This window comes from Pristis pectinata, chromosome 7, assembly GCF_009764475.1.
Source record: "Pristis pectinata isolate sPriPec2 chromosome 7, sPriPec2.1.pri, whole genome shotgun sequence".
Taxonomy (NCBI): domain Eukaryota; kingdom Metazoa; phylum Chordata; class Chondrichthyes; order Rhinopristiformes; family Pristidae; genus Pristis; species Pristis pectinata.
Window position 1 is genome coordinate 13,775,033 of NC_067411.1, and position 24,473 is coordinate 13,799,505.

Below are 24,473 nucleotides of genomic sequence, written 5' to 3' on the forward strand. Positions count from 1 at the left end.
GAAGATGTGTTACTGACACCGCCTCAAATGTCCTGGCTATAATTTTGTAACCCTGTGTTCTAGGCTCCCCAGCAAAGGAAAACAGCTTTTCCCATTCTATCCTTATACCAGATTTAAAGCTCAACCAAACAGCCATTAATATTGCATACTCAAGAAAATGAAAGCTAATTTATGTTAATTACTTTCTTAGGTTTACCTATTGGGACAGATACCTATATATCTGTGCCACAGCTCCTCCTAAGCCAATACACCCTTCTGAGTAATGATCCCATAGTTGATTCTAAACTGAGTCTTGTATAATTCTAACACAACAATTACCCCTTCCATCAATAAGGCCATCAGTCCCTTAATTTTTTTCTTTTAACCTGTCCACCAGAGTTTTGTTATTTCTGATCTTGGACTGCTGACTATCTCTGCCTCTCTATAATCTGCAGCTCCAGTACATTTTTTGTATTTATAGCATGCATTTTGGTGTAAAACTTGCTATTAAATAAAGAATGGGAAGGAGTATGGATATTGGGAGTTTATGCAGGGATGAAGCAGATATTTATCTGGATAGTGAACAAAAACATACTTAAATATTTTGGTGAGGAAAGGGAAAACAAATTAATCTAGCTATTGGTTGGAAGGAAGCGAGAAAACAAGGAAACAACTTTACACTGCAACACACTGTCTGCAAATGTTATGATATATATTTAAACTGGTTGTTGCAAACTATTGCCACTGACAGTTGTAATTGCCATTAGCTTTCATTCAACTGAATTAGGCATCTTCATAGAGATTATGTGTGTACTCTTGCAGTGAATTTCATTAACATCACTGATGCTGGCACTCCATCTGGCTAATTTTCTAATCTCTTGAGACGTGGAACATCTGCACATAAACCACTGAAAAAGGAATCATAGAATCAATATGGCACAGGATCCATCAGGTACATGCTGGGTCCTGTACAGCAACTTAGTCCCAGCACTCCAACTCTTTCCCCAAAGCTCTGAAAATCATCTTGTCTCAAGTGGCTATCAAATTCCCTTTTGAAACTGATTCACTTCTAATACCCTGACAGGCAGTGAGTTCTAGATCATAACCAGACTGAAAAAAAATCTTCCTCACAGCTCCTGTGTCTCCTGTCCATGAGTTTGAATATCCATGTCTCCTACTCCTCAAACAGTCTGCTAGTGGACACATATTCCCTCTATTTACGTACGATACCTAAACCTTTTGTGATCATGTGCATTATCAAATCTGTCAGCTAAGTGCAGAACAGTATGTGATCTGATTTGCCTACTATTGTTTTTCGTTCATCTGTGAAACCAACTGTCAGACTGCTTCTGATTGGGTTGTAGGAGTGGCATCTAGGTTCTCAGTGGGACCACAGTGTGAAGTGTTGGACAAACTCACTGAGTCCAACAAACATGACTGTTTACTTAAATGGCTCCTCCAGACTCACACTGGAAGCTTCTGCAAGCAATCTTACAAACCAGAGAGCAGTCAACCACCTGACATTGTACTTAAAGAAGTAACAGATTTAACTAACTAATCCCATTTTATAACCAATGCTACATAAGAACAAAAGTAACAGGAGCAGGAGGAAGTAGGAGGCTTTGGCCTCATCTTCCACCTCAATCCACCTTCTGCATATCCTTCAATTTACTTACTATTCAAAAACAAATTTATTCAGCCTTGAGTACACTTAATTGAGTTGCCACAGCATTTTGGGTGGAAAAATCCAAAGATTCACAACTTTGGTATACTTTTAACATACAAAACCGTTGCAAGATGCTTCAAAGGATTATTATTTTAAAATTTTATTTACAGCGTAGTAACAGGCCCTTCCAGCCCGACGAGTCTGCGCCACCCATTTTTTAAAACCCAAATTAACCTACCCCTACGCCTTTGGGATGTGGGAGGAAACCGGAGCACCTGGAGAAAACCCACGCAGACACGGGGAGAACGTACAAACTCCTTACAGACAGCGAGGGGAATCGAACCCCAATCGCTGGCGCTGTAATAGCGTCACGCTAACCCTACACTACAAATTTGGCCTCTATCCACATGAGGAGATGTGAAAGTAGGTCCCAATGTGCTCTATAGCCAGTTAAGTACTTTAGAAATAAAGTTACTGTGATTATGTAGGGAAGGCAGCAGTCAATTTGCTTGCAAGTTCCCACAAATAGGAATGCAATAATGATCACATGATCTGTTTTACATAGAGATGTCAAACATCAGGACAGGATACCAGAATAATTTCCTGACTCTTTTTTAAAATATCATGGTGGGATCCTTCACATCCACCTAGCAATACAGAGCCTCAGATAACACCTCATTTAAAAGACTCGAGCAAGTGCAGAATGCCCTTAATGCTGTGCTGAAATATCAGTCAAGATTTCTGTACTCATGAACCTGGATAGGAAATTAACTATACAATCTTGTGACAAAGAGGTGAGACTTCTACCAGCTGTCCCAACACTCATGAACCATTGAGGCACATGACCAAAAGGCTTGGTTGAGGAGCAGGTTTGAAAGAACATCTTAAAAATTGAAAGTGAGCTGCAGAGGCATAGAGGATTAAATGCCAGAGCTTAGGCACTTAGCAACTAAAGATGATTCTATCAATGTTTCAGCAATAAAATTTGGGGATGATCAAAAAGGCAGAATTGGAGTGCAAATATTTCAGAGGGTTGTAGGACAGGAGGACATTGCAGAAGTAGGAAAGGATTTGAAAACAAAGTTGAGAACTTATAAGGCTTAAAATTGTGCCTTGTATCATATTTTAAGACATATGGACTGTCATGTACCATGTTCAAAACATACTTTTTTTTTCAAAATACAACTCCATGCAAGTTTATAGCATCTCAACAGTGTGAAAGTTTTCAGAAACAGTAACCTGGGAGAAAATTAGGAGTCACCTGGGCACCTAGGATATAAATTGGCGAACCAGATTCCATGTGATTAACTTGGATGTATTTTTTGATGAAGTAACAGAGGTTGGATAAAGGCAGTGTATATAAAGCTATTACTAAAGTACCAAATATTAAACTTTTGACAAAACCAAAGCCTTTGAGATAAAAGAAGACACAGCAGAGTGGGCAAAAGATTGATTTAGGATACAAAGCAGGGGATAGTGGTGTATGTCTGCTGTTTCAGGTCTGACCCATTATCTAGGTTCATCTCAATTAAATTTACCTAGTTAAAAGTTAATTAATTCTCATAGTGTTATGGAATACTATAGTACAGGTCATTCAGTACAACAGGTATTTGCCAGACATTTTGAAAAGTTAGCACTTTCACCCGATTCTTCCACATAATATAACATAAGGCACATATTGACTATCATGTTTAAAACTTGCAGAGTGAGATATATAGTGGCCATTCCCTGGGGTTCACTGATATTTTTGACATAAATGATATCTTTATTATTCAGATGTACATCGAAACACACAGTGAAAAGCATCTTTTGTGTAGAGTGTTCTGAGGGCAGCCCGCAAGTGTCGCCATGCTTCTGATGGCAACATAGCATGCCCACAAGTTCCTAACCCGTACGTCTTTGAAACGTGGGAGGAAACTGGAGCACCCGGAGGAAACCCACGCAGACACGGGGAGAACATACAATCTCCTTACAGACAGCAGCTGGAAGGCAGGGATATACAGAAATTGAAATAAACTTGAAAATATAGCAAAGGAAGAATTAATAATCTTGAAGACAGAAACAGATGAGTTATGTGACAATTGAAGTATGAAATTTAAAGTTATATTTTGATAGGAAGAATGAGGAGAGATAATACAAATTAAACGGTGCAAGTTTAAATGAAGTGCAGGACAGTGAATCTGAGGTGCTTTCGGGCACAAATTTTCAAAAGATGTCAAGAAAGGTTAGGAAAGCAACTAACAGAATATGAGGCATCCTGGGCAGAGAAATTAAGAGAGCAAAGACATTAGGCTGCACCTCTGGTTTGACCCCAGCTGGAGCACTGTGTCCAGTTCTGGGCACTGCACTTTAAGCAAGACACGAGGCTTTAGGAAAGTGGCAGAGAGATTTGCTAGAAAGGTTTCAAGGATAAAGAAGTACAGTTACACGGACAGATGACTGAAGTTGAAATCATTCTCTTTAGGCGGAAAAAATGCAAAGAGAAAATTTGATAGAAGTGAACAAAATCATGAAGGGTTTAGAAAGACTAACCAATGGAAAACTAGCAGCTAAAAGATTAATAGCCAGAGAACAAAAGGCAAAAGGAAAAAGAGTCAGAGATGGCATGAAGAGAACATTTTATATACTGAGTGGTTAAGATTTGGATTGCAGTACCAGGTAGAATGGTGGATACAGATTCAATGGTCGTGTTTGAAAAGGCTAGATGAATACTTGAAGGAGACACAATGGTGGGGATTTGGGGAAAAGAGGGTGGTTCTAACTGGAAATGCTTTTTGAAAGATCTGGCAAATAATTGGGACTAGCTTAGCTAGCTTGGAGAAACAAAGGACTGCAGATGCTGCTTGGAATTGGAATTGGTTTATTATTGTCACATGTACCAAGGTACAGTGAAAAACTTGTGTTGCATACTGTTCACACAGATCAATTCATCACACAGTGCATTGAGGTAGTACAGGGTAAAACAATAACAGAATGCAAAATAAAATGTTACATTTACAGAGAAAGTGCAGTGCAGGTAGACAATAAGGTACAAAGTCATAATGAGGTAGATTGTGAGGTCAAGAGTCCATTTTATCATATTAGGGAACCATTCAATAGTCTTATAACAGCAGAATAGAAGCTGTCCTTGAACCTCCTTCTGTGTTATACTATTCCATGACCCTATGATAAATCATTTTTCTTTTGACTGGGCACATTTAATTGGCTGGGGCCTGGATAATATGACAGATCCTCAGTGACCAGGGAACCATATCATTTGCCTGTCCATTGAGACACTGTTTCTTCCAGCACAGTCCCATGCAAAGTCTACCTATGCAGGGCTGAGTTACAGCTGATTAGCGAGGTTCAGCATAGTGTAGAGAGGCCACCTAGGGCCCCTCTGAGTGCAAGCAGCCGGCTGCACTCCTAGAATAGCTTCAATAGCTGGTGAGGCTCATCCGTTGTCAAAGCTGAATTTGGGATTGAATGCATTCACATGTATTGAATAAGGACTTGAGAACAATTAAAAAATAAAAGTTGAAATAGTATATTTTTTAAAAACACAAGCACCTAAAGAAACAACTAAATACATATTAATTTATTGAATTACATCAAATTTCTCCCCGTTGATTTCAATGGGATCACTATGAACGGACCACACCAACCTAGCTCAGGTTCTACTACTGGATTTCCCAAACTGAGAGCTGGAAAATCTGAGGAAGTCTGTGCAGACCCTTTGGACCGCATGAGGAGTCCACCTGCACAAGCCAGGTGTCCCAGGCCACCATTTAGATGGAGTGGAAGGCTGCAGTCCAGCCTGCCTTCTTGTGACCTGAGCTTCTGCACAGGTGAGTACTTAAAAGGCAGCAAAAGCAAGCAGATCTGCTGGCTTTTCAGTGGAAGATCTGCCCTAATCATTTTCTTATCTATTACGTTTAGTTTCAATGAATGGGCTGAATCAGCTGTAAATCACTATATCTGTAACTCCACCACACTGTTAATCCAGACCTCAGGATTACTAATCCTTTCATTTATCGTCTAAACTGCCACTATATCATTATACATCCTCACTGGGGTTCTTCTGTAGACCTCACCGTAGAAAACCACACATATATGTGACATTGATCCTCCAATACTATCCTTTCCCAAGAAACCTATCTGCAGACCATTCAGACCAGGTCTTTCATGTCCACTTAAATATTTTAGCCTACTGTTCGGTACTTAAGGGCACCAAAGCTTAACAGGTCCCTTTGCCCATTGTTTTAACAGAGGATGAATTTTACATTGATCCAGCCTCTTTTAGAGTTCATATGTGTGCTTTGACACAGCTTTAAACATCATTTTCAATTTGTTTTAATACATTGTTGTTCAATGTGTTGACTATAATTATTTTTTTCAACAAGAAAAAAGACAAGAGCTGTAGTTAATCAATTACATTAGACATAAATATAATTGAATTATTAATTTTGATTATGATTTAAGTAGAAACAATGGTTCCTGATGCTCACAATTTGAAGTTTTATTAAGATAATGGAAGTACGAACACTATATTATGATTCTACATGTGTTAGCCTCTGTACTAATAGGAGAATGAGTGCAAGGATAAAATTCAGAAGCTAACACATCATTTTCAAAGAGCTGCAAGGGAGGGGATGACAACCAGAGTATCAAATGTGGACAGATCCGTAGCCGACAGCATGGCCAACACTTGGCAGGCACTGCAGGAATGTTGAATGTCAGAAACAAATGCCAGACCTCAGTCAAAAAACTTTGCACAAAGTGAGAGGTTTCTCTTACTTGCTGAAACAGAGAAATGAGGCTTGACCAGGGTGACAATGGAAAATGGCAAAAGCACGCGGCAAACTGAGTGATCAGAAAGCAAAATAAAATTTTGCTGGAAATCTGAAATTAGAACAGAAAATGCTGGAAATTCTCAGCAGGTCAAGTGATGTTTGCTGCTTCCTTCTGTTTCCTGATAAGCCAATGACATTCATCATAATGATACTGAGGGAAAAGAAAACAGACTAGGCCTGGCATCCAAAAGCGAACTGACCTTGGCCTTGAGTGGCTCCGTAAAACTCAGCGGCTATCCGGGCTGCCTCTTTGCGGTTCCCCTTGACTATGTAGAAGTGGCTCAGGATGGCCAGGCTGATTTTCACAAATAATTTGAAGCAGAAGAGGGAAAATATGGTGAAGTAGACATTGGCCAAGTGCTGGGAGAAGCGATAGCTTTCCACGCCCGTCATTGCTTCCAGTCGGCTAATGTAACTGTTTTCATGTGAACACTGACTGCCTCCTGGAGCTCATTTAACAGGCGGGTCTTGACAAATTAAGCATCAGTTGCTTGTGACGGTGCCAGCTTACAATCTATTTGAGGTATATTTGTCATGGAGAGTTTTTTTTTAATTTGGTCGATGCACTGTAATAATAATGCTCATAGGCATTGGTTTGCTCATCTGATAAAACAACTTGTACAACAGGCACAACTATTTTTACAGCTCCCCGCATAGTCGTCACGGTTGCAAAATCAAGAATGAACTGAGTCATCTTCACATGTCAAGAACCTAGAATGGTGTTAAGCATTATGCAAACAAATAACTGACAGTAGTGATGGGGCTTTGAAACCTGCTGGTGGAACATTTAAAAACACTTTCATTGATGGAACAAAGACAGATCCAAGGAGATACCAGTAAACAACCAGAATACATTCTGAAAGTTTACTCATTTGATCCTCAAATTAGTGTATGTTGACCTAGGAAGTGTAATGTGCCACTATAGGTGCATTCTATCGTTATTGCGCCAGTGGTTCTGGGTGCTACTGAATCGGTGTTGCACTTATCCTTCACACACAGTAGAACATAAAGGAAAATTTGACATCCAGGTCCAGGGATTCACTGGGGAAGAGAGACTCATCAGTTGTAGGATGATTCAGGGCATGGTAAATGCGGATTTAAATAGAACATAGAACAGTGCAGCACAGGAACCAGCCCTTTGTTTGTACTGAGCTTGATGCCAAATTAATCTCTTCTGCCTGCACATGGTTCATATCCCTCCATACCCCGCATATTCATGTGCCTATCTAAAAGCCTTTTGAACACTACTATGGTATCTGCTTCCACTACCACCCCTGGCAGCACATTCCAAGCATCTACCACGCTCAGTGTAAAAAACCTTCCCCCTCTCATCTTAAACCTTTGCTCTCTCGTATTCAACATTTCTACCCTGGGAAAAAAGATTCTGTCTGTCTACCTTATCTATGCCTCTCAAACTTTTATAAACTTCTGTCAGGTGTCCCCTCAGTCTCCGACACTCCAGAGAAAACAATCCAAGTTTGTCCAACCTCTCCTTATGGTTAATACCCTCTAATCCAGAGTTGGGCCATATACTTGGGTTATGAAAGGATCAGCACCTTCAACCACTGGGGAGGTTGGTACCTCGGGGTGATTGTGGGATCAAATATGACAGGTAATCATGGGTTCAGCCTAAGGTCCGATTAGGAGGTGTTGACGAGGTGGTCTGGAGGGGGCAGTGTAGAAGGTCAAGGAGACTGATGGTAAAGACAGGGTTAAGTAAAGTACGTTGGTGGGTTCCAATCTAGTAGTGCTACGAAAACATGGTTGTCCTAGGAATGAACAATGATGATTACTCCTGGGGCAACATGGAGTGATTTCACTGGCAATGCTTCAACAGGATGTCATTTGATGGGTGTCTGATGCTGAAAGTGCATTACACAGGCATTCAGAAAGTGCCTGACAAATTTCTGCAGTGACTGGAATGATCCGGAAATGGCGTTACTGCATAAAACTCCGGAGATTATCATGTTTCATTCGTGTGGCTACTAAAATAAACACCTCCTTGGTGATCAAATTTAATTGTGCACCAAAAATAATTTGAGACATTTCTGAGGACTGTGAGAAGGAACTTTATAAATGTAGGTCTTCCCTGACTTTCTTGAGTGTTGTCAAAAATCCAATAAATACTTAAAATACAATTTAAAACTTTATAAAAGCTGAAATGATTTTTGTCTCCCTGAATTAGTTTAGCCATTGGGCATGGGTGGTCTACAGGTAGGACAGGTGGGAAAGGATAATGTTGGAGGTTCAATTCCATACATGTGTGGGTTGATGAGGTCTACAGAGGGATCCCAATAAGGATGTATAATGATATAGTGGTGGTGTGGAGGTTAGATGAATGGATTAGTAATCCTCAGGCTTGGACTAACATTGCTGGGACTCCGGCTCAAAACCCACCATGACGGCTGTGGTACTTAAAAACAGTTAAAGGTGGCAGATTCAGATCCATATACAGATTAGTTTATTGTCATATACACCCGGATCCGGGTGAAATGAAATTCCTTGTTCAAGTGAAGCTCACAGAATAAACAGTATACATGGTAATAATAAATACAACAATAAATACAGTGATGAGTGCAAAACAATGGAACAGTGCAATGTATAGTAGTACAAACTGAGATAGTGCAAAAAGAAATACTAACAATGATAATAAGCGAGAGAGGTAGAATTAAAGGTTCGAGAACATGGCAGCACCACTGGGAAGGGGATGTGAAAGAGGTGATTGGTTCAGGAGTCTGAAACCAGTGGGGAAGAAGCTGTTCTTTACTCTGGGCTTTCAAGCTCCTGTATTTTCTTCTGTAAGGTAGAAGAGAGAAAAGGGAATGGCCAAGGCGGCAGGCACCTTTTATGATACTGTTAGCCTTCCTGATGCAACGCACCATGAAAATACTTCAATGGTTAGCACTACTGCCTCACAGCTCCAGAGACCCGGGTTCAATTGTGACTTGGGTCCTGTCTGGATGGGGTTTGCACATTCTCCGTGTGACCATGTGTGTTCCCCGCCCCCGGATACATCCCAAAGATATGCTGCTTGGTAGATCAATTTACTGTAAATTGACCTTGGTATAGGTGGGTGAGAGGAGAATTGGAAGGGGGTGAGGGCAGTGTATTAGATAATGACGATTGGACAGGAAAGTTGGGAGTAGTGTAAATGGTTGCTTGATGGTCCTGTGGACGTGGTGGGCCAAAGAATTTGTTTCCATGTTGTGTGACCCTCTCTTTCAAAATTTCAGATTATTAAGAATGATGATCAGCAAACCACTGGATTGTCATAAAAACCCAACTGGTTGACCAACACCCTTCAGGGAAGGATACTTGCTATCCTTACCTGGTCTGGCCTATACATGACCCCAGATCCATAGCCACGTGGCTCAGTCTTAAAATGTCCTCTCAAATAGCCAAGCAATTCACTTAGTTAATGGGTAGTTAGGGATGCCAGCCTTGCCAGTGATGTCAACATCCTGAAAAAAGAATTAATTAAGCAATGAATTGCTGGACCCTGCAGATATTGTGTGCAATGTCAAGGAGCAAGAGTCAAACACTGACCTTTCAGAGCCTGAAAGCTGCTCTTTCCATTAGCCCACAGGTGGTCCAAACCATAATACAGCATTGGTGTTGGCTTTCATTGTGGTAATAAGCAGGAGCCACCTGACATTTCAGTGCTGCAATGTAGCTCAGACACCTGTCATGTTAGCTCAGCTTAGTGTCATCATGGGTCTGGATACTGGTGCTTAAAGCGGTTTGCAGGGGATCACATCAATCCAATGTGTGCCCTGTTAACAATGCCCTGCACCATCGGGATGCATAAAATCTGTGTGAAGCCAAGTGCTTTCCAGCAAGAGCAAACAAAATGTCACCAGCTCTCAGAATGCGGTGCATCAGTGAGCTATTCTTATGCAACAATGAATAAGAAACTACCATGAAAAATGGGACTAAAGTTTTAAGTTAGCTCTCATTAATCTCTTCAATTGTAGTTTGCAAGGAGCTAACACATAAATGTTCATGTCCACGGTGACCTTGGCAACCATCAGTAATTAGGTTCTTGCCCAGCTCTGAAATTTGCATACTTCAGCAAGGGCACCTTGACAACAGTAGGCACCTTCTGGCAGGAGAATCACTCCCTGAAGACTTTGGTGAGTGTGGCCTTCCCCTGCTCAATTTCCCAGCAGTTTCTCCCATGCTTTGTGCCCTCTGCTCATTCTCTTTATTATATTACACTCTGAGGCTATGGGTACCTGGGGTGACTGGTTGGGCAACAGTTTGATGTCAAACCAAAGCCCTTCAAGAACTAACACAATGTACACTTTAGCATCTTTAGAAAGCTGAAGCCCCTATCCATGCTAGTATTTTACCCCAACCCATGTACCATTATCTGGTGTAAAAAAAAACTTTCCTGTGACATCTCATGAAACACCCCCTGCAAATCCAGATAATCTACATCTACCGGTTCTCCTTTCTCTACCTTACCAGTTTCACCTTCAGAAAGCAATTCCTGTCTCACAGTTCTGTCTATTCATTTAATGATTTTTTAAGTGTCCTATTACTACTTAATAGTTGACTCCAGAACTTTTCTGGGATCTGATAATAAGCTAAAGGGGAGCTTAGAGGGAAAATAATTCATGAAAACCACTTGGAATGTGAAATTACTGAGTGTTAATTTGAAAGCTTAGCAAACTTTAGTTCCATTTTCTCATGGGGTAAACATAAATCCAAAGCCAGAGACCTCCAGCACAATGATGTCACTTGATAAAAAAAGTTTTGGTTACCATGTTACAAAGCCCATTATTTACATCTGTAAGACAATGGCTGGAATGTTGGTGAACATTATAGTTACCAATGTAATTAGCAAGATATTGTACTCTCAGAAAATGCTCATTTTAAAGCCATGTGCTCCAATGATTCTGCTAGTGCTGTGTTAATTTAAGAGACCAGTATTCAATACTTGCTGGTGGTTTTTTTTAATATATCGAACACAGAACTCCATAATATTCATCACTTTTGGAATTCCATCTTGATATTTAAGCCAACAGTTGGCTTAAGTATCAATTGAGTGTCTTAGAAGTATCAATTGAGTGTTTTAGAGGCAGAAGCATATAAAAAGTATTATGATGTGTTAATAGGGATCAACTACTCAGCATTTCTTTGCTGCTTAGTATGTCCACTGGCAGTCAGACTTAAATCAACAGTTAAAATAAAAATAGAATCTCTATTACAATAGCTTTTGGAACTGTGATACAGAGGGATATGTTACAGCATCTATATTTGCCCTATTCCTTTTTTAGCTGTCCTTTGGCAATTTTTTCCAGAAAATGCAATATTACTGGACACGAAGTTTTAATAGCATCTGACTTTATCCAATAAAATTGCTTTCCACTATCTATTTCAGATTGCCAGTAGTTGAAGGAAACACAATCTAATCATACCAATGATTAGTTTGTTGGCATATATATAATACTTACACAACTCCACAAAATGAGTCAAATATCTATACTTGGTAAACACCACCACTTATGTGTTATGGGTACATCCCTCAAATTTTAGACATGGGACATTTTTGGTCATACAAAATAATCTATGGAAAATATATAGAATGTATATGGAAACCAGCCTCCCCTCCATGGACTCTGTCTACAGTTCTTGTTGCCTCAGTAAAGCAGCCAACATGATCAAAGACCCCACCCACCCCAGACATTCTCTCTTCTCACCTCTCCCATCGAGCAGAAGATTAAAAAGCCTGAAAGCATGTACCACCAGGCTCAAGGACAACTTCTAACCCACTGTTATAAGACTATTGAATGGTTCCCTAGTACGATAAGATGGACTCTTGACATCACAATCTACCTCGTTTGACCTTGCATCTGATTGCCTACCTGCGCTGCACTTTCTTTGTAACTGTAACACCATATTCTGCATTCTGTAATTGCTTTCCCCTTGTACTACCTCGATGTACTGATGTAATGAAATAATCTATATGTATGGCATGCAAAACAAGTTTTTCACTGTACCTTGGTACATGTGACAACAACAAACCAATTCTAATTCCAATAAGAGAGATTGGCTTTGCTCATCAATGTGTTAAAAGAGCAAATTGCCCTTGACATTTAAATTGCTTGTGACTTCTTTACACACAGTGCACAAATTTTAGTGCACAAATTCATCCTTTCATCCCCTTAATATAAATCCAAATGATCCTGGTTTTGACCACACTGAACCTTCACACATATGAATATCAAACACTCAAGGGAAAAAAATTGGATAAAGATCCTACTAAATTAAGGATTGAGATGGTGTGTATGGCAATGGAGTTGTTAAGCTACAGAATTAGCATCCAGAGGCCTGGAGTATTCATCAGGAGATACAAGCTTGAATCCAAATTCAAGTACTGAAATAAATCTCAAATAAAAAAGCCAGTCTGACAGTGACTGTGATTGTCACTGGATAAATGTCACAGGATTGTCATAAAAACCCATCTGATTCACCAGTATCATTCATCAATGTCTTATAAGAGCACCTTCATGCCGTCCTTACCTGGTCTGGCCAATATGTAACTCCTGATGTGACAATGGGGTTGACTTCTCACTCAGTTTAGGGTCTAATTAGGGATGGACAATGAATGCCAGCCTTGCCAGTGCATCCACATCCTGTAAATAAAAATAGAAACAATGCACAACCTCATCTCTCATATAACACAAAATGAGGCTATCGGCCCATCGAGTTTATGGTGGCTCTGAGCAGTGCATCAATCCCTCCACATTTTCCATACCTTATTCTATCTCACATACCTATTATCGATCCCTCTTATCCCCACCCTGTTAATTTGCACTGGCAGAATAACCTACTACCTAGCATCTTTGGGATGTGGGAGGAAACCGGAGCACCAGGAAGAAACCCAACTTTGTCACAGGGAGAACGTGCAAACTCCGTACAGACAGCACCCGACGCCAGGATCAAATCAAGGCCACTGGAGTCACAAGGCAATGGTGCTATCTGCTGAGCCACTGTACACAATCACTTTCCCCTGCTGTGCCCTTTCCCCAAACTCATATGGTCTCAGGTTTAACAAACCCTAAAAAAAAAGACACATGACAGATTACAATATATCACAGTGCTCCAAGAAGTTGCCTTACCTAAAAAATAGTTGATCCTAATTCAGGACAGAGTTTGGCCTTTTTAAAGAAATATAAGGAATGTTTTACTCCTCATGTGGTTGGAATCTGGAATGTTCTGCCAACATATGTGCTGAAGACATGTTCTATTGTGGCCTTCGAGAGGGAACTGGAAAAACGTATGATGGAGAAAAATTTGCGAGGCTGCAGAGAAAGGGCCTGTGACTGGAACTGGAGAGTTGCTCTGGTAAAGAGCCAGTGTGGACATGATAGGTCTGATGGCTCATAGAACATAGAACAGTAGAGCACAATACAGGCCCTTCGGCCCACAATTTTGTGCCGACCTTTAAACCTCACCTAAGACTACCTAACCCCTTCCTCCCACATATCCCTCTATTTTAAATTCCTCCATATGCTTATCTAGTAATCTCTTGAATTTGACCAAGGTACCTGCCTCCACCACCATCCCAGGCAGCGCATTCAATGCCCTATTCATGTGCTGTAACTATTCCATGATCCTATATGCTCAGAATGTGGTGCAAAGTAGATCAGTTACTAACCAAAATAAATCTACATCTAATTCCAGAATAAATACTCCTTGTATTTAGATGGCACCTTCAACATAGTAAAGCATTCACTTTTTGCTTGCAAGGACTGTTGTCAAAACAGCCTATTAAAAGCCTGGCTGAAGAATTAGGTTTGAAGGAGCGCTAGAATGGAGGAGAGAGAGCCACAGAGAGGTTTAGGCAGGAAAGAGCATAAACAGCTGAAGGAACGGCTGCCAGATCTGGACCGATGGAAACTGGGGATTCTCAGAGCTCTCTGAGTTTGCGAGGCTGGAGGTTATGGAGGTAGATCACTGAGGGACTTAAAAACAGGGATCAGAATTTTAAAATCAAAGCAATGTTGCCTGATCATTCTTGAAACCAAGACCATCGTTTTAAATATCACTTTGAGCGCATTGGTGCTACAGTCTGACACAGCTCCTTCAAATGGTTGCCAGATGCCACAACATATTTTCATCCAGCTGTTAGTTATAGAGCCAGAAATGTGCACAAGGAAAGCACCACACTTTAAGTATTAAATATGAAAAATTGTTATAAGAATGTTAATAGATCATCAGCATCCAATAAGTAATATGTAAGTGGAAACTGTCACATTCTCAGGCTACTCTGAGGCTCTTTAAAGCAAGTACTTTGGAAAGAAAAAGATTATTTACAGTCTAAATGGTGGTACCATTTTAATTTAAAATAAAAGTTTTGGCCGATAATATGCAGGTAAACTGGGCCATAGAAGATAGTTCAAGGTATGAAGGCAGGTGCAGCATATTGAATTGATGCAACAAAAAAAGGTGCAAGGAGTGAATCAAATACAAAGTGCTGATCCATACACTGGTCCTGTGTTCCTAGTGCTATGTGTGGGGTGTAGAGCCCTTGATGCCCTGTACAGGGCATTGGGATACTGGTGGCCTGTAAAGAAGTGGAGGTCCTGCTCTTCCATTTCGGTTACTCGTCACAGTTTCAACCTGAACCACAATGTTCACAGGTCCTATTCACAGAATCGTAGACAATTGTTATATAGGTCATTCAATCTGTGTATCTGTTCAGGAGAGGCAATCAGCCTTATCACACCTTCCACAATTAGATCTGCAAATTAGGGCCTTTCAAGTACACATCCAAGTATAAGATTATAAGATTTCTTTATTAGTCTCATGTACATTAAAACAGTGAAATGCATCTTTTGCGTAGTGTTCTGGGGCAGCCCGCAGGAGTCGCCACTCTTCTGGTGTCAACATAGCATGCCCACACCTTCCTAACCCGTACGTCTTTGGAATGTGGGAGGAAACCGGAGCACCCGGAGGAAACCCACGCAGTCACGGGGAGAACGTACAAACTCCTTACAGACAGCGGGTGGAATTGAATCTGGGTCGCTGGTGCTGTAATAGCGTTACGATAACCGTTACATTACCACGTCACCCTGGTACTTCTCAAATGTGGCACCCAGGAGATAAAACAGATCTTTCCTCATCTCCCCTCTGATCCTTCTGCTATTTTACTTTTAGAGTCTCCTGAGCTTCCGTCTTCTCTATCTCCATCACAAAGACCAAATTCTTTCACCTCCTGACTTTATATTTTACCCTTCCAAGTCAGAATGGTGTGCTGCTTGGAGGGGAACCAGCAGGTGATGGTGTTTCCATGCATCTGCTGCCCCTGTTCATCTTGGTGGCAGTGGGTGTAGGTTCTGGAGGTGGCGTTGGAGTATCTTAAGTGAATAACTACAAAGCATTTTGTAGTTTGCTGCCAAAAATCAATTTTTTTTTGCAAATTCCTTCACAGAATGTGGCATTGTTGGTAAAACCATCATTTAATCCCTATTTCCAATTATCCCTGTACGGAGGAGCTTGCTAGATCATTTCAGGAACAGGTCAGAGTCAACTTTGGCATGATAGGCTTCAATAGTCAGGCCATCGAATATAAGAGTTGGGAAGTTATGTTGCAGTTATACAAGACATAGGTGAGGCCTCACATGGAGTGTGCAGTTTTGGTCATCCTGTTATAGGAAAAATGTTATTAAACTAGAAAGAGTGCAGAAAAGATTTACCAAGATGTTGCCTGGACTTGGGGGCCTAACTTACAAGGAGAGGTTGCATAGACTAGGACTTTATTCTCTGGAATGTAAGAGATTGAGGAGTGATCTGATAGAAGTATATAAGATCATGAGGAGCATAGACAGGGTGAAAGCACAGTCTGTTTCCCAGGGAGGGGGTGCTAAAAACAAGAGGGCATAGGTTTAAGATCAGAGGCAAGAGATTTAAAAGGGGCATAAGGGGCAGCTTCTTCACGCAAAGGGTGCTGCATATTTGGAATGAGCTGCCAGAAATAGTGGCTGAGGCGGGTTCATTGGCAATGTTTAAAAGCCATCTAGGTAAGTACATGGATAGGAGAGGTTTAGAGGGCTATGGGCCAAACACGGGCAGATGGGACTGGCTTGATGGGCAAAACAGTTGGCATTGACAAGTGGGGCCAAAGGGCCTGTTTCCATGCTGTAAAACTCTACAACGTCATTGTGATGTGTCTGGACATCAGTGAATCAAATGATTTTTACAGAAACTTTTCATGATTACCACTATTGAGATATATTTTTTCAGTGACTTAAATTCAATCAATTGAATAATTAAGTTGTCCAGTTGCTATTGTAAGATTTGAAAATGTTTCCTGATCAGTAGACCAGGTTTCTAATTCCACATAAATGCTTCTGTTACATCTATACTTAACTCTTCCGAGGCACTCCAGCTGGTCTCCCTTATTCTATCATCCATAAAGCAGATGTCACCTAAAGCCCTGGTGTCTGTACCCTAATCTACACCAAGTCCAGTTCACCTGCTGGCTCTGAGTCCGATGCCTCAGATTTAGCATTTCCTTCCCTGTATCTTATGTCCCTCCAGGAACTCACCCATCACTCCCTGCCTAATATTGTCAGTACTCTACAATGCTCCTTCAATTCCAGACCCTGTTCATCTCTGAAAATTATTGCTCTGCTATTCCTGGCCGCAAACACCGTCAAGTCACAGCACACTGATGCAGGAGGGAGTGGGGACCCGAGGTGGCAGGGGAGGCAGTGAGCATCGAAGGGGATCGGGGGATAGGATAGCCCAGTCTAGCAACTGATTTGTTTAGATGGTATTGAGCTTCTTGTGTGTTGCTAGAGATACATTCATCCAGGTAAGTGGAGAGTATTTTGAATTGTACCTTGTAGATGGTGGAAGTATTAGGGATATCAGGAGGTGACTCACTCACCACAGGATACCCAGCCTCTGACCTGCTATTATTTTTATTGGAGACTTTTTCCAAAACAGATCAGCTGGAGCCACTGCTAGTTTAGGACCAATTTGTTGCTAATGCAGCAGGAAATGCTGGCAGTACACACGACCTTTACTTAGTTCCATTAGCTCTTCCTTGCAGTCAAGTGGATTGAATAAAGTTGACTTAAGACTGACTTCTGTGGACCCCAAGAAGAAAACCAAGTTGGGTCACCCACACAGTACTTCTGTGTGGAGAATGGCTCAAGGCACTCACGTTCCAAGCTCCACTGTCATTTGAGGGATGAGATTGTTCTTGGAGCCTCCAGTCAGCTGTTTAATTGTCCACCACCATTCACAACTGGTTGCAGCAGGTCTGCAGAAATTTGCTCTGATCCTTTGCACGTGGAATTGCACAGCTCTATTTATCTCATGCTGCTTTTATGCTTAGCTTGTACATAGTCCTGTGTTGTTACTCTGTTAGGTTGGGACTCATTTTTTGGTACAGCTTTACAGATGTTCCTAGTATACCCTCCTCCCCTCACCATTCAACCAGGGATGGTTCCTGGCTTATCGGTAATGGTAGAGTGTGGGGTATGACCGGCCACAGTTAGTTTGTGGTGTAATACTATTCTGATTTTGCAGACGGTCCGCACCAGCTCATTAACATTCAGTATGACCAGACATATTTCTACAACTAGACTGGACATACGTCTATAACTAGATCCGTTGCTAGTTTATCTCAATTAATACAATGGTGGTGCCACACAATAAGATGGAGAGTGTCCTCTGTGCAAAGACAGGACTTTGTCTCCAACAAGGACTGCGATGGTTTCTCCAAACCATGCAGTCATGAAAAGATGCATCTGCAACAGGTTGATGGTTACAAAAACAGAAGATGCTGGAAGTACTTATAGGTAGCATTCATTAGTATTGGGTAACGTGAGAAATCAAATATGTTTTATGTTGCAAAGGATAGAGAAAGTTGGAAGGAACAAGGGGTATGTGTAATAAGGTGGAGACCAGGAGGTATCAAGTGACATGAGTGGTGGTGGCGGTGAAGGTTTGTTAATCACAACTAATCTACCTGGAGAAGATGTAAATAAAGGAATATGAGTTAGAGGAGATAAAATGCTAGAATTCTGAGATAAAAACCAATGCACTTGCTAGAATCTGAAATGAAAGAGAATCCTGGAAATACTCAGCAAGTCAGGCAGCATCCATGGAGGAAAAAAAAGGCATTAATGTTACAGACTGATGACCCTTCATCAACTAAGGATGACCTTGAACTCCTACTTATCTGTCACTTTAATTCTCCATCCCACTATGACCTCCTGTTCCAAGGCTAAATACAAGTTCCAGGAACAATATCACCTTCTGACTAGGCACATTACAGTCCTCAGGAATTCTACCATTTCAGATACTCTCCCCAGTTTTACTTTTTTGACCAGCCTGTCATACAAGATTTTGTCAAACACCTTGTGAAGGTTCACGTAGACTACGTCAAATACACCGCTGCCCTTGAACCCCCCTTGTTGCCTTTTTAAATATTTATTCTAGTTAGTTAAACTCAATCTTCCCTTAAAAAAATCCATGCTGCTGTTCCTGATACATTATACCTTTCTAAATGAAGGTTTAAACTGGTCATTAGAATTTATTCCAATAATTTTCCCAAAGTTAAACTAAGTAGTCTACAATCTCTAGACATATTGCTTCCTTCCTTTTGAAACAGGAAGACTTGGCTTCCTCTGCCCTTTGAGGATTACATTTCCAAAGACTCACGATCCTCTAAGATAAAAGTGAACACTTCATCTCTGCGTTAGATGGGCAACCTCTTATTTTTAAGCAGCGACCTTTATTTATATATTCTTCCATAAGAGGAAACAACTGCTCCACAGTCATCCAATCCAGATGTGACGTTTCCCATGAGGGAGAAGGTATGGAAATCAGTCAGAGCTCCCTGGACGACAAAAAGATAGAGAGTAACATACAGCTGAAAAAAGAGCAATGGATAGGTGTTAAGTCGTTAACACAAGTGAGAGTCAAAGCTGATTACAGAAAATTCTAAGGGAAAGTAAAAGGGAATAAGTAAAAAGAAAGCACAAAAGGAATGTTGATAGCAAATATAAAAGGAAATCCAAAAGTATTTTATAGACATGTGAATAGTAGAGGTGGGGATGATTAGAGACCAAAAAGGAAATCTACTCATAGAGCTATACAGCACGGAAACAAGCCCAACTCACCCCTGCCGACCAAGTTGCCTAACTGAGCTAATCCCATTTGTCTGCCTCTGGGCCATATCCCTCTAAACCTTTCCTATTCGTGTAACTGTCCAAATGCCTTTTAAATGTCGTAATTGTACCCACCTTTACACTGCTCATTGAAGCAGAGAGCAAAGTTGAGGTGGTAAATGAGTACTTTATAATCTTTACCAAGGAGCTGCTGGAGTCTCAGCGAAGGAGGATGTAGTTGAGATCCTGGATGAGATAAAACATGATAAACAATAGGCACTAGTAAGGCTAGACTTGAAGTATATTAATCACTTGGTCCAGATGGGAGGATCCTAGATTGCTGGATTAAATTAGACTAGATTATTGTCATATACACCAGGGTGCAATGCATATGCACCAGGTTTGCATGAAGCTCACAAAGTAAACTGTATACATGGCAATAATAAATACAATGAACACAAAACAGTAGAATGGTGCAAAGATTGTGGTGCAATCTGAATTAATGCAAAATAAAACCTAAAATCGTTGAGGTAATAGGGGGGAAATTGCAGAGCCTGGCCATAATCTATAGATTCCCGAGAAGTGGAAAACTGCAAATCATCAGGGACAGAATTAGCAGTCACTTGGACAAGTGTGGATTGATTAGATTGGACTTGTTGAAGGCAAATTGTATTGAAATAACTTGATAAAAGTTTTCTGATCAAGTAACAGAGAAGGTTAATGCGAGAAATGTGACTGATGACCTATTTATGGAATTTCAAAAGGCATTTGACAAAGTGTCACATAATCAGCATATTAAATTTAAAATGTGTTGTTCCAACATGGTAAGGTTTGGACTTGATGCAGAATGCTTGTAGTCTAGTAGCTGAGGCACGGACACAGATAAAAACGAATGTGTGTGCACGAAAATAAACTACTTGCACAAAAGAATTCCATTTGCTCAGCTTCAGGAAGAGCCTCAAAGGAAAAGGGGCTAGCAGGGAACTAAAGCCAAAATTAACTATTGTCAAGGTAAAAGAGAACCAATGATACTGTAAAGGGAACCAATGATACAGGAGGAAGTGTCAGTAAATGAAAATTTAAAAAAAAACACGTTGTTTAGAAATAAAAAGTTGATTTTGGACACCATATGCATACTGAGAAGGAAAACGTAGAAGAGCATCTGCAGAACACAGCAAAACAGAAGAAACTCCCTGGAAGAATTTGGAAGCAAATACACTGGTGCAAAGTGCCACCTAATATCACTCTATTGCTTTTGTTATTTCTTTTGTAAATCTTACTTTAGTTTAAATTTCAAATGATTTAATGTCTTGAGTCCAGACCTTGAGGGTCTCAGTCCATAAGGGTTGAATATTCGCTGGCTTGTCATCATGCAAAGACCATAAAATTAAAGTGCTCTTCCCCACCCACCAAACACCTGGAGTTATACAGACAGTGCCTCCCTGAGTTACACAGACAATGCTCCCTCACCCCCACCCCACTCCCCCCCCCCGCGCTACACATTCTCCCCCCCCACTCCCCCAAAGTTACACAGGCAGTCCTCCCTCCCCAAGTTATACACACAGTCCTCCCTCCCTCCTTCATAGCACAGAAACAGAAAATCAAATGAATTGCAGACGCTAGAAATCTAAAATAAAAACTGAAAATGCTGGAAGTACTCAGCAGGTGAGAAGGGTCTTCGACCTGAAATGCAAGCTCTGTTTCCTTTCCCACAGATACAGTCTGATGTGCTAAATATTTCTTGCATTTTGTGTTTTTATTTTAGCACAGAAACAGTCCCTTCCGCCCACATGTCCATGCTGACCATGAAGTATCTCTCTCTACTAAACACATCCACTAGCACTTGGCCCCTATCCTACCATGCCTTGAAATTCAAGTGCTCATTGCAGTGCTTCTTAAATGAGTCAGACAGTGCAGACCAGACTCCAACCATACTTTGGGTGAAGACATTCTTCCCTACATCTCTGCTAAATCTCTTACTCCTCATTTTAAACATCTGGTCTTGGACATGGGAAAAGTTTCCTACTATCTATGCTACGCCTCTCATAATTTTGTATACCTCTATCAGATCCCCCTTCAGCTTCCTCTACTCCCATGAAAACAAACCTTAGTCTTTACCGTCTCTTCTCATACCCGAAATAGTCCTCCTTCCCTGAGTTACAGACATTCCACGCACCCTCTTCCCCCGAGTTGCAAAGACGTTCCACCTGCACCCTCACCCCGAGTTACAGAGACATTCTACCTCCGCCCTTATTCCTCTTGAACGGACCTCTTGTACAATAAACTCTTGATCCCTCAATCTATCTCAGAATCAGATATTATCACTGACATATATGATGTGAAATTCATTGTTTAACTGCAGTAGTACAGTGCAAAGACATAAAAATTAGGACAAATTACAAAATAAATAGTACTAATATATAAGAAGGTAGTGTTCATGGACCATTCAGAAATCTGATGGTGGAGAGGAAGCTGTTCCTAAATCGATGAGTGTGGGTCTTCAGGCTCCTGTGCCTCCTCCCCGATGGTCATTGTGGTCCTTGCAAATTATTTGCCTACCTGTGCTTCACTTTTTCTCCAACTGCAACACTTTATTCTGCACTCTGTTATTGCTTTTCCTTTTGTACTACCTCGATGTACTTATGTATGGAATGATCAGGTTGGATGGCATGCAAAACAGAAGCTTTTCCTTGTATCTCACTGTACCCCAACCGCCACCCCACCATCCATTCCTCCCTCCCTATACCTCCTTCCACCTCCCTCCCGAAACCACCTTCTCTCCCTCCCTGTACCACCACAACACCTCCCTCCCTCTACTGCCACCTCCACCCCACCATCCATTCCTCCCTCCTCATAACTCCTTCCTCCCTATACCACCCTCCCTCCACCGCCCTCCCTCCCTGTACTACCACTTCCACCCCACCATCCATTCCTCCCTCCCTATACCTCCTTCCACCACCTTCCCTATACTACCCTCCCTCACGCTCCCTATATCTGTCTCCCTCCACCACAACCCTCACTATCCATTCCTCCCTCCACCACCTCCTCCTCCATCCCCACCATCCATTCCTCCCTCCCTCCACCCCCTCCCTCACCATCCCTCCCCCCACCAGCTCTACCCTCACCATCCATTCATCCCTCCCTCACCATCCCTCCCCCCACCAGCTCTACCCTCACCATCCATTCCTCCCTCCCTCACCATCCCTCCCCTCACCAGCTCTACCCTCACCATCCATTCCTTCCTCCACCCCCTCCCTCACCATCCCTCCCCCCACCAGCTCTACCCTCACCATCCATTCCTCCCTCCCCCCTCCACCCCCTCCCTCACCATCCCTCCCCCCACCAGCTCTACCCTCACCATCCATTCCTCCCTCCCTCACTATCCCTCCCCCCACCAGCTCTACCCTCACCATCCATTCCTTCCTCCACCACCTCCCTCACCATCCCTCCCCCCACCAGCTCTACCCTCACCATCCATTCCTCCCTCCCCCCTCCCCCCCCCTCCCTCACCCCTCCACCCCCTCCCTCACCATCCCTCCCCCCACCAGCTCTACCCTCACCATCCATTCCTCCCTCCCCCCTCCACCCCCTCCCTCACCATCCCTCCCCCCACCAGCTCTACCCTCACCATCCATTCCTCCCTCCCTCCACCCCCTCCCTCACCATCCCTCCCCCCACCAGCTCTACCCTCACCATCCATTCCTCCCTCCCTCCACCCCCTCCCTCACCATCCCTCCCCCCACCAGCTCTACCCTCACCATCCATTCCTCCCTCCCTCACCATCCCTCCCCTCACCAGCTCTACCCTCACCATCCATTCCTTCCTCCACCCCCTCCCTCACCATCCCTCCCCCCACCAGCTCTACCCTCACCATCCATTCCTCCCTCCCTCACCATCCCTCCCCCCACCAGCTCTACCCTCACCATCCATTCCTCCCTCCCCCCTCCACCCCCTCCCTCACCATCCCTCCCCCCACCAGCTCTACCCTCACCATCCATTCCTCCCTCCCCCACCATCCCTCCCCCCACCAGCTCTACCCTCACCATCCATTCCTCCCTCCCCCCTCCACCCCCTCCCTCACCATCCCTCCCCCCACCAGCTCTACCCTCACCATCCATTCCTCCCTCCCTCACTATCCCTCCCCCCACCAGCTCTACCCTCACCATCCATTCCTTCCTCCACCACCTCCCTCACCATCCCTCCCCCCACCAGCTCTACCCTCACCATCCATTCCTCCCTCCCCCCTCCCCCCCCCCTCCCTCACCCCTCCACCCCCTCCCTCACCATCCCTCCCCCCACCAGCTCTACCCTCACCATCCATTCCTCCCTCCCCCCTCCACCCCCTCCCTCACCATCCCCCCCCCCACCAGCTCTACCCTCACCATCCATTCCTCCCTCCCTCCACCCCCTCCCTCACCATCCCTCCCCCCACCAGCTCTACCCTCACCATCCATTCCTCCCTCCCTCCACCCCCTCCCTCACCATCCCTCCCCCCACCAGCTCTACCCTCACCATCCATTCCTCCCTCCCTCACCATCCCTCCCCTCACCAGCTCTACCCTCACCATCCATTCCTTCCTCCACCCCCTCCCTCACCATCCCTCCCCCCACCAGCTCTACCCTCACCATCCATTCCTCCCTCCCTCACCATCCCTCCCCCCACCAGCTCTACCCTCACCATCCATTCCTCCCTCCCCCCTCCACCCCCTCCCTCACCATCCCTCCCCCCACCAGCTCTACCCTCACCATCCATTCCTCCCTCCCCCACCATCCCTCCCCCCACCAGCTCTACCCTCACCATCCATTCCTCCCTCCCCCCTCCACCCCCTCCCTCACCATCCCTCCCCCCACCAGCTCTACC

General features: G+C 43.0%; 1 protein-coding gene across 5 annotated transcripts in view; it reads right to left on the reverse strand.

The window, feature by feature from the left end:
* Positions 1–22,323, reverse strand: part of asb5b (ankyrin repeat and SOCS box containing 5b) — an 88,811-nt gene extending 66,488 nt beyond the window's left edge. The window contains exons 1-3 of one of the 5 annotated variants that reach the window (XM_052020054.1): positions 22,173–22,323; positions 19,749–19,859; positions 13,006–13,118 (exon numbers count right to left, since the gene is read on the reverse strand). Coding sequence is in view for 1 of the 5 variants with exons in the window: in XM_052020060.1 (XP_051876020.1) it covers positions 6,678–6,870 (193 nt within the window). In the remaining 4 variants the exon portion in view is untranslated. Of the gene's footprint in view, positions 1–6,677; positions 6,965–9,805; positions 9,811–13,005; positions 13,119–19,748; positions 19,860–22,027 lie in introns of those variants that run through there. The other 4 variants (XM_052020055.1, XM_052020056.1, XM_052020058.1 and 1 more) reach the window with 4 other exon arrangements.
* Between the last annotated feature and the right edge of the window lie 2,150 nt (positions 22,324–24,473).